Source organism: Myotis davidii, unplaced genomic scaffold, assembly GCF_000327345.1.
Source record: "Myotis davidii unplaced genomic scaffold, ASM32734v1 scaffold684, whole genome shotgun sequence".
In the NCBI taxonomy this organism is placed as follows: domain Eukaryota; kingdom Metazoa; phylum Chordata; class Mammalia; order Chiroptera; family Vespertilionidae; genus Myotis; species Myotis davidii.
In genome coordinates this window covers 586,728-602,098 of record NW_006295564.1, presented here as the reverse complement: position 1 = coordinate 602,098, position 15,371 = coordinate 586,728, and the positions used below count along the sequence as shown (strand labels likewise).

The 15,371-nt window shown below is 34.6% G+C and overlaps 1 protein-coding gene across 5 annotated transcripts in view; it reads left to right on the top strand.

The window, feature by feature from the left end:
* INTS2 (integrator complex subunit 2) overlaps positions 1–15,371 on the top strand; it is a 45,413-nt gene that overhangs the window by 9,197 nt on the left and 20,845 nt on the right. For all 5 annotated transcript variants that reach the window (XM_006770227.2, XM_006770228.2, XM_015568126.1 and 2 more), the window contains exons 9-16: positions 1,603–1,728; positions 3,925–3,996; positions 4,085–4,199; positions 6,648–6,716; positions 8,282–8,416; positions 9,569–9,745; positions 10,676–10,784; positions 12,811–12,915. In XM_006770227.2, coding sequence (XP_006770290.1) covers positions 1,603–1,728; positions 3,925–3,996; positions 4,085–4,199; positions 6,648–6,716; positions 8,282–8,416; positions 9,569–9,745; positions 10,676–10,784; positions 12,811–12,915 — 908 coding nt within the window. The remainder of the gene's footprint in view (positions 1–1,602; positions 1,729–3,924; positions 3,997–4,084; positions 4,200–6,647; positions 6,717–8,281; positions 8,417–9,568; positions 9,746–10,675; positions 10,785–12,810; positions 12,916–15,371) is intronic.

Here is a 15,371-nt window from a genome sequence, read left to right as displayed (position 1 = left end):
TCTGTGAGTGTTTACCAGCCCATGCAGCTGGTTGAAGTAAAGCTCTCCTATGCTTCCTATGACAGCTGAGGTCATCAATTGATACGATGTGATTAGTAAGCATAAGGTTTATCATTTAGTCAGTGCACTATATCCTTTTGAATAATGTCCTCAACTGTTTTTACACAATCCTCACTTTGCATGGCTTTGATATATATGAATTTCAGTTACCACTGTTTAATTAAATATTATGCTCCCTCAACATCTAATGTATCAGTTACCATGATACATTAACCACATAATTGTGTAAAATACCAGCTTTGCTGAGAGCTCTTTAAGCCATAGATTACTGTATGAATAACATGCACATCATGATCAGTGGCCAATTGCATCATTTCTTTTAAAATCTGTCAGCAATTGGTCACCACACATCGATTACTCAGTTTATGAATAGACAGCAAAGCGGGTGCATGTATTGTCTCCTTGAAACCCATGTGACATTTTATAAAAATAGGTAACTGAAGGAGGGGATTAGCCAATAAAGATGAAAGTGAAGCAAAGACACAAAAAGTGGTGCTGTTGAAAGTGGCATTTGAACCAAATGTAAATAGAAGAAATAGCTGACTTGTGAGAACGTTGACACAGCTTCCCTTTGAGAGACTCTAGATATGCAGCCAGATGAACTTGTCAACATAAATGAGGAAATTTATTGTGATAAAAAGGATAAAGAAGTTTTAGAGGAAGTGATACAGGCAAAAATCTTCACATGAAAGGAAGTCTCAGGTATTTCATGACTGAAAGTACAGGGAATAACATATTGGAAGTTGAACCAAACTTAGAAGGGGGTATGACAGTTCATCAAGGCTTAGAAAAGACATACACTTTGTGTTGTAAGTTATACAATGAGAAGACAAAGGCTGTTCAGACTATTATTGATAGTTTTATTTTTTACGAAGAAAACACTTGAGTTCCCAATGTGTCTAATATTTTCAATTATAGAGTGCTGTATAAAAGTTTTGCTGTTTTTTATTTCCTTATGCATTATAACTGACATAATTTGTAATGTTTTGCCAAAAATGAATTTAAAGGTCACAGAACAGTTGAAATATTCTCCATTGATTATTAAGATTACGATGTGTAATTTCAGCTTATATGTTTTTTTAATGATTTTTTAAGAATTGATTTTTAAAGAGAGAGGGAGAGAGAGAAACATCTGTAAGAGTGAAACATTAATCTGCTGCCTCCTGCGTACCCCCTACCAGGGATTCAGCCTGCAACCCGGGCATGTGCCCTGACCAGGAATTGAACCAGCAAACTTTTGGTGCATGGTATGACAACCAACTAACTGAGCCACACTAGCCAGGGCATCAGCTTATATGGTTATTTTTATGCTTCCGTACTATTGTGCACCGTGAGCAGTGCCTGTATTTGTGTCCAAGGAAGAACACTGGTTGTAAACTCAACAGTGTTGCTTTTCACAATTCAAGATGTTAAAGATTTTATAAATAGTGAGGTATTTTTACAAAGCTTGTATCTGAATGGTGAAACTGTTGGGAAGTCCCTTTTTCTTTTTCCCTTCTTCAGCTAAAAAAAGTAAAGCGTAATAATGTGTTTCTTTTTTAGACCAACTGAGGAAGAAGCTGAACAGTTGCTACAGTTGATGACGAGCCGTCCTCCTGCTACACCTGCTGGGGTTCGCTTTGTTTCCCTTTCCTTTTGTATGCTGCTGGCCTTTTCTGCACTTGTCAGGTACCTGAAATTGCTCTATTTTCTCAAGGTCTGCTTTTGTTTGTTTGTGTGTTTATTTATTTATTTTTTAATTTTTTAAAATTTCAATTACAGTTGACATTCAATATTGTCTTAATTTCTGGTGTACAGCATAGTGATTAGACATTTTTATAACTTACAAAGTGATCCCCCAGTAAGTCTTGCACTCACCTGACACTATGTATCGTTATTATAATATTATTGACTATATTTCCTAAGCTGTACTTTACATCCTTGTAACTCTTTTGTAACTGCCAATTTGAATTTATTAATCCCTTCACCTTTTTTACCCAATCTCCCAACCTATCTCCCATCTGGCATCCATCAATTTGTTCTCTGCGTCTTTGAGTTTGCTCCTGTCTTGCTTGTTCATTTATTTTGTTTATTAGATTCCACATATAAATGAAATCTTATGGTATTTGTCTTTCTCTGTCTAACCTATTTTACTTAGCACAGTACCCTCTAGGTTCATCCATGTTGTCACAAATGGTAAGACTTCATTCTTTTTTATGGCCGAGTAATATTCCATTGTATATATATACCACTTTTTTATCCATTTGTCTTTTTTTAAAATTTAAATCTTTATTGTTGAAAGTATTACATATGCCCCCTTTTTTTACCCCCATTGACCCCTTCTAGCCTGCCCCGTCCCCTGCCTCAGGCCTTCACCTCCCTATTGTTCTATTTGTCTTTTGATTGGAGCATTTAATACATTTACATTTAAAGTAATTATTGATAGGTGTGTAGTTATTGCCATTGTTTTCTGATTGTTTATGTAGTTCTCTATTCCTTTCTTATTCTCTTGCTCTCTATATATTGAAGGTTTTCTGTAGTGTTGTGTTTGGATTCCTTTCTCTTTATTTCTTACATATTTCTCCCATAGTTTTGGTTTGTGATTACCATGTGCTTCATATATAGTATACCAAACTATGTTTATATCAATCTATTGTAAGTTGATGATCATTTAAATTCAAACGCATTTTATAATCACTACCATTTTTATTCCCCCATCCATGTTTATGTTTTGTCAATATTTTTTACTTCTTTTGTCTGTGTGCTTGTATATGACCTTAAATTTATTGTTGTAATTACACATGATCATGCTACTTTTGCATTTAAGAATATTTATTGATTGATTTTACAGAGAGAGGGGGTGAGGGAGAGAGAGAGAGAGAGAGAGAGAGAGAGAAAGAGAGAGAGAGAGAGAGAAAAGAGGAATACTGATTTGTTGTTACAACTGTTTATGCATTCATTGGTTGATTCTTGTGTGTACCCTGACCGGTGACCTAACCCATAACCTTGGCGTATTGGAACAGTGCTCTAACCAACTGACCTACCCTGCCAGGATTACCTTTTGCCTTTTAATTTTTGTAATTATAGTTCTGTTCATCTAGTTCTCAGGTGGTTTTCTAGGGTGGTTGTTATATTTATTTAAATTTCTTGTTCAGGGTCACACTACCAGTAACTAGCAGAGATGGGATTACCGCTCAGGTCTGTCTGGGTAGGCTCTAAAGGGTGTAACTTTCTACTGTATAACACTTCTTATTAGTAAAATGATTTGGGTGTGGCTAATAATGACTTTTTCAGTTTTCTTAGCTTGGGGTAGCAGGCTTTTCAGTTGCTTTTTATTTTATACATTTATACCACAATGGAGTAGAAGATCAATGAACATTATTTTTACAAGTCAAAGTTAACTTGCCCTTTACAATCTAAATCTAGGAATTTCCTTTAAAACTTATTGTTGATATACTTTTATAACCATCTTTCATATCTGACGAACTGTAGCTGTCTCTTTTTCCCTATATCGTTCTTCCTTTTTTGAATAGTGATCACTTATTTTTCTACAATTTTGAATTCTCAAAATGTTCCTATAAGTTAAATTTCATTTTCTAGGTAAACGATGGAAAGGAAATAATTAAGACTTTTGAGAGATTTTGACTACCTACAACCTTAAAGAAAAGCATAGGCCCTCATTCTTCATCTCTACAACTACTTCATACCTACACCTACTTCATATCTCAGTGACAATGGGCAATTCAACACACTCTTAATTTGAATTGATATTTCAAAATAGGGAAGGAAAAATAACTTTTACTAAAAATAATTTCAGAATGCTTCCTTACTCCTGTGCTGTTATATCTGAGTTAAACCAGTAACATTCTGGTATTTTTTATATAGTACGCCTGAACAGGAGCAGCTAATGGTAGTGTGGCTAAGTTGGATGATAAAAGAAGAAGCTTATTTTGAGAGGTAAGAGGACTTCATTTGTTTCAGTTAGCTGAGTACGTTTTTCTTAATCTCTGTTTGGAAATTCATATTTTATTTTCTGTTTCAACAGTACTTCAGGCGTTTCTGCTTCTTTTGGGGAGATGTTATTATTGGTCGCTATGTACTTTCATAGCAACCAACTTAGTGCTATCATTGACTTGGTCTGTTCCACTTTGGGGATGAAGGTAATTTTCTTTTGTCTTCTTTCTAAAGAAGGTTTCTAAGCTGGACATTTTCTTGTAGTGTAAAGTAAATAGATTTTCATGTAGAAGTAATTTAATAGTTTGAAATTTTACCAGGAGGTCTTAGAAAAAATTACATTATGAAAACATTTATTTACCAGAATAATAGATGTTCAGTGTAGAAAGCTTGGTAAACACAGAAAAGAAGAAGAAAATATAACTTCATTGTTTAGGGATATCAAATATATTATTGTTAACATTCTGGAGTCTGTTCTTTCTTTAAATTGACACACATATTTTGTAATTTTAAAGAATTTAGCAATATATGATGAGCATTTCTTCATATCAAATATTCTAATAACTGTACAATTTTCAGTGATTCTATTGTAGTCCATCATGTGGACCAGTCATGACTTTCCTAATGGATCCTTTTATATTTGCTGTGTAACTTTTCCAATTTTGGAAAAATTAAAAACCTTATTTATGTAAATATATACACAGATACTCACACATGTTTATTATCAAATGCTGTTTGGATTATTTCCTTAGGATAAAGTTCTTTGAGGCAGTTACTAACTAAAAGAGTATGATCATGTTAAGGTATTTAATGAGTATTGCCAGGTTATCTTCTAGAAAGATTATAGTAATCAAACTATTTTCATTAGTGAGTGAGAGTGCCTATTTTTCTTTACTCTCACCATCACTGGCATTACTGAAATTTGATTTTGCCTTTGATTACTAGTGAAAACTATGGTAAATATGATTGTCATTATTTTTATAGCTCACAGTGTTGTTTCTTTTTTTAAATGATTTTTTCTCTTTGCTTTCAAAAACTATGTTGTTTTAAAAAAATGTATTCTTATTGACTTCAAAGAGGGAGAGAGAGAAACATCAATAATAAGAGAGAATCATTGATCGGCTGCCACCTGCACACCCCCTACTGGGGATCGAGCCCACAACCCAGGCATGTGCCCCTGACTGGAATCAAACCTGGGACCCTTCAGTCCACAGCCAACCATCTACCCACCAACCCAAACCAGCCAGGGCTATAGTGGTGTTTTTTTTTTCTTTTTGTAATTTTAAAAATTTATGTGTTTTGGCTGGTTTATTTGTTTTGTGAAGTACTTACCAATGGCTCAATTTTTCTCTAGGGATTTTTATAATTTATTTATTTTAAAAGTATATTTTATTAATTTTTTTACAGAGAGGAAGAGAGAGGGATAGAGAGTTGGAAACATTGATGAGAGAGAAACATCGATCAGCTGCCTCCTGCACACTCCCTACTGGGAATGTGCCTGCAACCAAGGTACAATCCTTTGACTGGAATTGAACCTGGAACCCTTCAGTTCGCAGGCCGACGCTCTATCCACTGAGCCAAACCGGTCAGGGATTTATTTTTTATTTTACTGATTTAAAGGGCTCTTTATATATAAATGATATGCCATTATGCTGTATATATCATATCTCATCAATTTAAAGACATATATTACCCAATATTGAATTGAAATGATGTGTACTGTTAATGTGCTAGTATTTCACCCCTCTTTTTCTTGCAACGCTACTAATTAAGTCAGTGATGTATTTTATAATCCTTAATGTGGAGAAGTACATTATGTTGTAATTCATTTTTCCCAGTTGTTTTTGCCACTTGGAAATTATTATTTTTGTGTGTGTGTGTATCGTGCATATTATTTTTCGTGGTTCTTACTTTGCTGTTATGCTTAGAAATATTTTTCTTTCCTCAGGTTTATAGAAATGGTCACCTATATTTTCTTCTAGTGTTTTTGTGGCTTCATGTTTTACATTTAAATTATTAATACATTTGAAGTTTATTTTGGATATGGAGTCATGTGTGCAAATATACAGCAGGTCCCATAACATCGTATTGTTCATTGTCACTTTGTTATACCATTGATGAGATGCTGTGGGAACCTAACTTGTTACTATCAATTAGTCTATGGTAAAATTGGTTTCAATATACAAGGTTGGGCAAAAGTAGTTTTATAGTTGTAAGTAAATGAAACAGAGTTTATTCTTTTATTATTTATTTATTTATTTACTTATTATTGTATTTTTTGACTTCTTTGTAACCCTGCTTTTGCCTACCCCTGTTTGTCATTTCTCTCAAAGTTGCAGAACCTAACAACAATGTTAAGTGAGGACTTATTATAAATATTCCCAAAAAGGTAGCTGCCCATCTCTCTTTATTGAATAATCCACTTCTTCCCACTGACTTGAAATGTCAATAATATTATTTACTAAGTACTTTTATATGTTGGCTCATTTTCTGAGGAAAAACATACTTCAATATTGGATCTGAGAAGCCACTTCTGAAATAGAGTATTTGAACATTAATGTTATATATCACAGTCATTTTAGATAATAAATTTACCAGAGAAAATGGTGCTTAATATAGTTTTATATCCTATGGGATCTTTTTGGTTGTTTTAGATTGTAATTAAGCCCAGCTCCTTGAGCAGGATGAAGAATATCTTCACACAGGAAATTTTTACTGAACAGGTACTTCTTTCATAACATTCTTTGGGGAAAATTTGTATATCTCAGTTTAAGAGAATAGTAAGGTATTTTCTATTCTTTTTTGTTTCCAGTGATGATTTATTTAATCTTTGAAACATCTGTAAAAATAATCCCATTTAAAATTTACTTTTAAAGCTACTTACTATATACAAAAGCATATTTGAAATTTATATATTTTGGAGATTTTGAGTAGATACTTAGAGTACAGCCTTAGATATTAGTGGTAGGGGTCTCACATGGGGTAATCATTTGGATTTGTCAGAAGAAAAATAAAATAGAGACCTATTTAAACCTTTGGGTTGTGAGGTTCATTTCTACCTAGATTATAAATTACAGTCTAAATTCCTTATTCTTGTAGTTACATGTTCTTATTTGGCCTCAGCACTTTGTTTCCATGGTTATTCCCAAGGATATTTTATTTTTTCAGTGAAGGAGACTGTTCTAAAATTTAACATTAATTCTCAGGTTCACTTGTCATGTTAAATCTCAGAATACAAAAATATATGTCTTAAATGAAATATTTGCAAATACTCATGGATCCATAATTTTTACTTTAAAAAATATTTTTATTGATTTCAGAGAGGAAGGGAGAGGGAGAGAGAGATCAATGATGAGAGAGAATCTCCGATCAGCTGCCTCCTGGTTCATAGGTCAACGGCTCAACCACTGAGCAATACCGCCTGGGCTAATTGTTGCTTCTTTTAGGGTAATTTCTCATCTCTGTATCAGAGTCTTCCTTCTCCCCTCAATGCACATATACTCCCACAATAACAGTCACACATTTTGAACTAACTAGAAGACAATAGAGATCTGTGCATGCCCTTGAGGATAACAGTAAAAATTCCGGTTTATATTTATGTGATACTTTATAATTCACATATTTTTCAAAATAATTTTTCCACCTTACAAAAAGATTTTGAGGCAAGTAAGTCTCTATTGTCCCATTTTGTAGATATGAAACTAGACTTAGAAGATAAAATGACTTAGCCAGAGTCATTAAGCACAGATGATATGGATTCCAAATATATGTATATTTGTTAATCCTCACTCGAGGATATTTTTTCATTGATTTTTAGAGAGAGTGGAAGGGGAGGTGGCGGGGAGAGAGAAAGAAAAACATGGATGTGAGAGAGACACTTCGATTGGTTTCCTCCTGCATGGGTCCCCACAGGGGTTAGCAATTGAACCTGCAACCCATGTAAATACCCTTCACTAGGAATTGAACCTGAGACCCTTCTGTGTGGAGGCTGACATTCTAACCATTGAGCACACTGGCCAGGGCCCAAATTTTATATTTTTTAACTTACTATGCTACCATCAACATCTATCTTTAAAAACAAGTTAAAAAATTAAAGAACATCACAAATCCTAATTGTATGCTACCTTATCATTAAAAAATAATGAAATCATGTAACAATTGTTTCTTATTTATTTCTAAGACCTATACTTGTATTAAGTATGGACAGTCTACCTTTTAATCCTCCCCCTTTCAGAATAATTTTGTATTTAGTTCTATCATATGTATTAATACTGCATTTCCCTTTTAGGTTGTCACAGCTCATGCAGTTCGAGTCCCTGTCACCAGCAACCTGAGTGCCAACATTACTGGTTTTTTGCCTATTCATTGTATTTACCAGCTTCTCAGGAGTCGTTCCTTTACCAAGCACAAAGTGTCAATAAAAGTACGGCCTTACATTTATATTTTAAGCTACACCCTCAGTTAATGTTTTTTTCCCAGTCCTGGTTCATTTTTTAGGCCTTTACTGTGGGTTTTGTGTATGAAATATATCTTCTTAGAAGTCATTCACATAGGTATAGTAATTAGGAACTTAATTTTAGGTTTTTTAAATAATAAAAATTTAGTTATTTACAAAATGTACAGTGTTAATAATTCATTTATATTCTCATTAATAGCATATGACTATTTCATTAAGCCTTAGTAAGAGATTGCCATTTTCTATACTAATAGTTTGGTTTTATTCACCAAACTGAGAAAGTTGCTAGTCATCCACAGCCAGCTTGTACATATTTTGATATGTTTTCAATTTGTGATAGTTGGCTATGTCAAACAGTTAAAAGGGCCTCCAAGGAAAGGCTGAATCCCAGGAGGCATAGAAATCTGTTTGAACCTTTTCTAGAGGCTCTTTTATTTATAAAAAACAATGAACAATATGTGCATTTTTTTCATTTTTAAATGAGCGATATGTGCATTGATATCACTTTTAATTATCCTTGTTTTTATGATTTATTGAAGTTATTTTCTAGCTATTTGGTGTCTTCTACTTTATATTTTTAGCAAGTGAAATAGATACGAATTAAGAATCCAAATGCACACCCAACATTTCTGCATGTCCCCAGTCTGTGTAGAGTTAAGTGACAGTCTCTCATAAGTGGTTTTCAAAGCCACTTTCTTGATCCATCTGTGGGTTTGCTCAGTGAAGAACCATTCCTCTTCCTAAATTTCTCTCTGCTGTGAGGTCTTCTACAACAACAGATAAGGTGCTGTACATTCAGATATAGCAGGGACTTAGTTTTCTCGCCACTACTTAAAAACAAATAAATTAAAAACTGAAAGTTCAAATTCAAAACCCAAACTCATCATTTTAGATTTATCTTTCACTGGATAATATTTTCAATTAGATATAAAAGTAGTTTATATTTTTAAATCAAAGACAGTGTGAAATTGAAGAATATATTTTTAACTGCTAAAAGTTAATAGTGAGGTGCACTGATTCCTGAATCATGTAAAATTGTATGTGCTATTAAAATTTCACTTGCTTTTTCTTGTTGCCATAATTGATTTAGTGCCTATCATCTTTTTTTTTTTTTTTTAGGACTGGATTTATAGACAGCTGTGTGAAACCTCCATCCCACTCCATCCTCAGTTACTTCCTCTGATTGACGTGTACATAAATTCTGTACTTACTCCTGCATCTAAATCTAATCCAGAAGCCACAAATCAGCCAGTCACAGAACAGGAGATACTTGACATTTTCCAAGGAGTCACTGGGGTAAAATAGTGATTTTTTTACATTAATAAGCTTATTGTTCTTTTAGTTTATTCTTTAACTTATTTCATTTTTCTTTTACCAATTATTAGAGGACTTCTATGTGGTTCTGGATTAAAATGGGATTAAATTTCTTTAGATTACTTATAAAAATTTAAAGAATGATATTCCAAGTATTTTGTTGAGGCATTTTTAAAGTATATTTTTATTGATTTCAGAGAGGAAGGGAGAGGGAGAGAGATAGAAACATCAGTGATGAGAGAGAATTATTGATCGGCTGCCTCCTGCATGCCCCTCACTGGGGATGAGCCCGCAACCCGGGCATGTGCCTTGACTGAGAATCGAACCATGACCTCCTGGTTCATATGTCAATGCTCAACCACTGAGCCACACCAGTCGGGCGAAAAGGCATTTTTTGAGGAATTCTTTTAAAAGCTTCACTTTAACGTCAGGCATGCCTGGAGAATGTGTGTTGATCAAAGGACTATGTAATATTCAACAGAGGTTTATTTAGCTTCCTGTGATTTTAGCTATACCTAGATTCATTTGTTGTAAATTTGAAGAAAATATTTTTCTCTATTTTTTTAAAAGGAAAAATAGTCACATGTTTTAACAAATATATTTTAATGTGTAATACTTTTTTAGGAGTTATTTTCTTTATGGTAATTTCAGATAAGACTTTAGACTCCTGTAAACCTTTTTCCAGACACAGCCTGATGGGATTTCTGTTGAATAACAGCTGTTGCCCTTCATCTCCCATGCCATCTCAAATTTAATTTAAACTTCAAGTTGTCTCTCTGAGTAATGCAAACACAGCAATATTCCTCCTGTTTTGGGAGCAGCAACACTGAATAGTCTATTTTGAATACTTTTGCTATCAAAAAAGCATTCATGAAATTTAACATTATTTTAAAGCATTTCTGTTACCTCCAGAGCGACAACACCCGCCTCAGTCAGCGTTTCAGTATCACAGCACAGCTTTTGGTGCTTTACTACATACTGTCTTATGAGGAAGCTCTCCTAGCAAACACAAAGACTTTAGGTAAGTTGTGCATGGGGGAGTGTTTCTAGTGAGAGTTCATTTTATTTGCTTATATTTTGTTACTCCTCAAGCTGTTATATGAGAAAGTCAGGTCAACTATTCTAACAAGCTTCAGCATGATTCTGTAGCAGCGGTTCTCAACCTATGGGTCGCAACCCCTTTGGCGGTTGAACGACCCTTTCACAGGGGTCACCTAAGACCATCCTGCATATCAGATATTTACATTACGATTCATAACAGTAGCAACATTACAGTTATGAAGTAGCAACGAAATTAATTTTATGGTTGGGTCACAACATGAGGAACTGTATTTAAAGGACCAGAAGGTTGAGAACTACTTTCTATAGTCTTTGCAGTGTAGGCATTGTATATACTCTGATGCATGAATACATGTATGTTACCCCTTCGGGCTCAGTCCTTAGGCTAATTTAATAGATAACTGAATTGCCTGTATTTTAATAATTTTAATGACCTTATTAACTAAATGTAAATATAGAGAGAATCTCTGGAGTGATTCTGTGAGAGGTGACAGAGATGGGATATAGAAGACAAATGGAGGGATTGGCCTTGCTTGGAGAATTTTTTCCCTCGATGTAGATTTTTTTTTTCTAGTTCTAGTTTCTTATCTCCAAGGGGAATAAATAATTGCAGAATATGTCACAGCATGGGAAACTTTGCTCTTGAATGGCCAAAAAGATAATTATCTGCCTCAAATTTATTCCTGTCTGTGAAGTTGTATTGTAGTTTCAGTACCTTATTAACTGTTCTGTTTTGGCCCTAATAATAAACATTAACAGCCACCAGGTAGCTATAGAAAGCTCAAATATGGAATTCCTAAAATTTGATATTGAATGAAGTATTAGGATATCACAGTCTTTTTTTAAAAAGTGTGTATGTGTGTATATGTATATATTTTTTCACATACACATATATTTTTGGTTTTAAAAATATATAATACATGTGTGTAGTTTTAGTTAAATATTGTATTAATCCAAAAGAATATGTGTAAGAAATAAAGAGTAATATAATAAATCTCTGTGTACTATTACCCAGTTAATATATGAGCATTACCATTATATTTCCAGTTTTTTGGGGGTTTTTTTGGTCTTAAATATGTTTTTATTGATTTTAGAGAGAGTAGAAAGGAGAGGGAGGGAGGGAAGGAGAGAGAGAGAAAGAGAGAGAGAGAGAGAGAAAGAGAAACAGCGACTATCTGCTTCCTATATGCCTCCTACTGAGGATTGAGCCAGCAACCTGGGCATGTGACCTGACTAGAATTGAACCGGTGACCTTCTGGTACATGGGATGATGCTCAAACTGAACCACACCGGCCAGTTTTTATACTTAAAAAATGTTTCCTATTTATTACATCTAAAGACTTTATTACTAGGTAATACAGTTTATTTTTAGATACTTTTGAAGTTAAAGATAATAGTAATTAATATTGAACATATGGAACTATAAAGCAGCCAGTGGAATCCTAAATGCAATCTCATTCCTTTTTGTTTTTAATCCTCACCCAAGGACATGTTTTTATTGATTTTTAGAGCAAAAGTAAGGAGAGAAAGAGGGAGTTGTGAGAGAAGGAAGTGAAATTTATAGTGCCCAACTTCCTTTAAAAAGCATCAGTCACCACAGTTAGACATGATTAGATTAAGACTGCTGGAGTCATGAGCTTTAGTTTAAGCATGTGGTCATGCCTGTATTTGGTCTTCCTAATGAGATTTGGGAGTCTAGACTTACCACTTTTTTAGTGTGAGACATTTCTGCATATGGCTTCTCTCACTCATGATTTTCCTCCCACTAGTTTCAGTTTTGGGACATTTTCCAGATCTTGCCCTTGGAATGTTCTTGCTCTTCTGTGTATTTACTGTTTGCGAGCAATCCTTCATCTTCTATGAGTTGTAGTCTCAGATTAAGTGAATTAAAAGTAATTTAACATTGTGTTCCCATTTGGGTTGAAGGTTAAGATTTCTGTTGTTTCTGACACTTTATTTTTCTTATGCTTTTTACCTTTGACTGACAGCTGCCATGCAAAGAAAGCCAAAATCATATTCGGCCTCTTTAATGGATCAGATTCCTATCAAATTCCTTATTCGACAGGCTCAAGGGCTGCAGCAGGAGTTGGGAGGTATTTGTTTTACTTACTTTTTACTGCTAACATCCACTGTTAAACATTTTCTTCTGTTTATGTTATAAATTTAATAGACGCTCAATATTAAAAATTCAGAATATTCCAGAGTGAAATTCCTGTGTACCTCCCTCTCTAATCTTACTTCTTGAAACACCCCCTCCTCCCCTGCCCAAATCCTAGCTGTTTTATTTTGGTGTGTAATTTCAGACCTTTTTTTTAATCCTCACCTGAGGATATTTTTCCCTTGATTTTTAGAGAGAGGAACAGAGAGAAACACATCAATTGGTTGCCTTGGGCTGGGGAGGAGCCTGCAACTGAGGTATGTGCCCTCGACCAGAATAGAACCTGGAACCCATCGGTCCGCAGGCCAATGCTCTGTCCATTGAGCCAAACCGGCTAAGGCCAGACCTTTTTTTATACAAGTTGATCAATGAAATTGCACGTATTCAACTATTCAAAAATTTAATTTCATATGGTTGAAGAGAATAGATACATACATGAGTAAAATTAAAATAAGATATTATAAATGTTATTATATCTGTCTCTTCTGAGATTTGCTTTTTGTCTGGGAGTCTTGGAAATCTTTTCATGTCAGTACATGTACATTATTGTTTTTAACTGCTTCATAATACTCCATAGCATGAAATTACTGTAATATTTTTATTGTAAAACTGTCAAATAAAAATGCAATATTTTTTGAAATTCATTTTTTCCTTATTTCTGTTTATCATGTTTGAGTTTGGGTTTTGTTTGTTTCTTTGAAGCTCAAATTTTCTATTTTTTTCTTTATTATTGTTGGTTTCAAGGAGGAACATGAACCTTCTTTGGTCATCTTTAGGTAGATATCTGCATTTATTGTATCTTTGCTTAATTTATTTTCAAAGAAATGATGTTATATCTGGTAGCATTTGGCAACACATGTTTTTTTAAAGATATTAGGAATGTAAATTAATTTGCACTATTGTAAGCAGTCATTTTTGTGACTGTTTTGGGATAGTCTTAATTTTACATATATTTGTGCATTTAGATATTTAAATTTTAAAATAATACTACTTTTAGCCCTAACCAGTTTGGCTCAGTGGATAGAGCATCTGCCTGTGGACTCAAGGGTCCCAGGTTCAATTCCGGTCAAGGGCATGTACCTTGGTTGAGGGCACATCCCCAGTAGGGGGTGTGCAGGAGGCAGCTGATTGATGTTTCTCTCTCATCGATGTTTCTAACTCTCTCTTCCTCTCTGTAAAAAATCAATAAAATATATTTAAAACAATAATAATACCACTTTTGATTGTTACAGTGTCCTTTTAAACAAAAACATTATTTATTTATTTATTTTAAAATATATTTTTATTGATTTCAGGGAGTGAGAGATAAAAACATCAATGATGAGCCAAAACCGGTTTGGCTCAGTGGATAGAGCGTCGGCTTGCGGACTGAAAGGTCCCGGGTTCGATTCCGGTCAAGGGCATGTGCCTGGGTTGCGGGCACATCCCCAGATAAAATATATTTAAAAAAAAAAAAAAAAAACATCAATGATGAGATAGAAACATTCATTGGCCTCCTTCTACATGCCCCCGCACTGGGGATCCAGCCCACAACCCAGGCATGTGCCCTGATCAGAATTGAACTGTGACCTTCTGATTCATAGGTTGATGCTCAACTATTGAACCATGCCGGCCGGGCGAGAAACATTAATTTTAAGCAGTTTCTTTCTTTTTTTTAATATATATATTTTTATTGATTTCAGAGAGGAAGGGAGAGGGAGAGAGAGATGGAAACATCAATGATGAGAGAGAGACACCGATTAGCTGCCTCCTGAATGGCCCCCACCGGGGATTGAGCTAGCAACCCGGGCATGTGCCCTTGACTAGAATTGAACCCGGCACCCTTCAGTCGGAGGCTGATGTCATATCCACTGAGCCAAACCAGCCAGGGCTTAAGCAGTTTCTATAAGAAAGGAAGCAGATGCTTTCCCTTCTGGGACTAAGCAGTGGTATTAGGAGTTGATTTAAATTGCATAATAAGGGAGTGATTGGATCTAAAGTACTTTTATTACTACTAATACTATTATTACTACTCTTATAACTCTGATGATAATATAGTAACAACAATATTTATTAGGTTATTTATGTGCCAACACTTGTTTCTCCATAAATTTTTGCAGTATCATAATTTGTCATTATTTATTTAAAAAAATTTTTTTGGAGAACATTTATTGGTTAAATTACATAGGTAGAAGGAATGGGCTTAGGAAACAAGTTATAGAGGTAAAGGAAGGGCCCTTGGAGCTTGGGAGTGAGGAAGCCAATGGTAATGTGCCTGGGGCTAGGAAGGGGAGGGAGAAAGGGAAAGGCACAGGCATGTTCCTGGAAGGAGAGTGCACTGGGTCCTCAGGCCTGCTGGGGTCCGACCCCAGCGGGTCCAGGGGTCCCCAAAGGTGTGGACGGAGTCGGGGA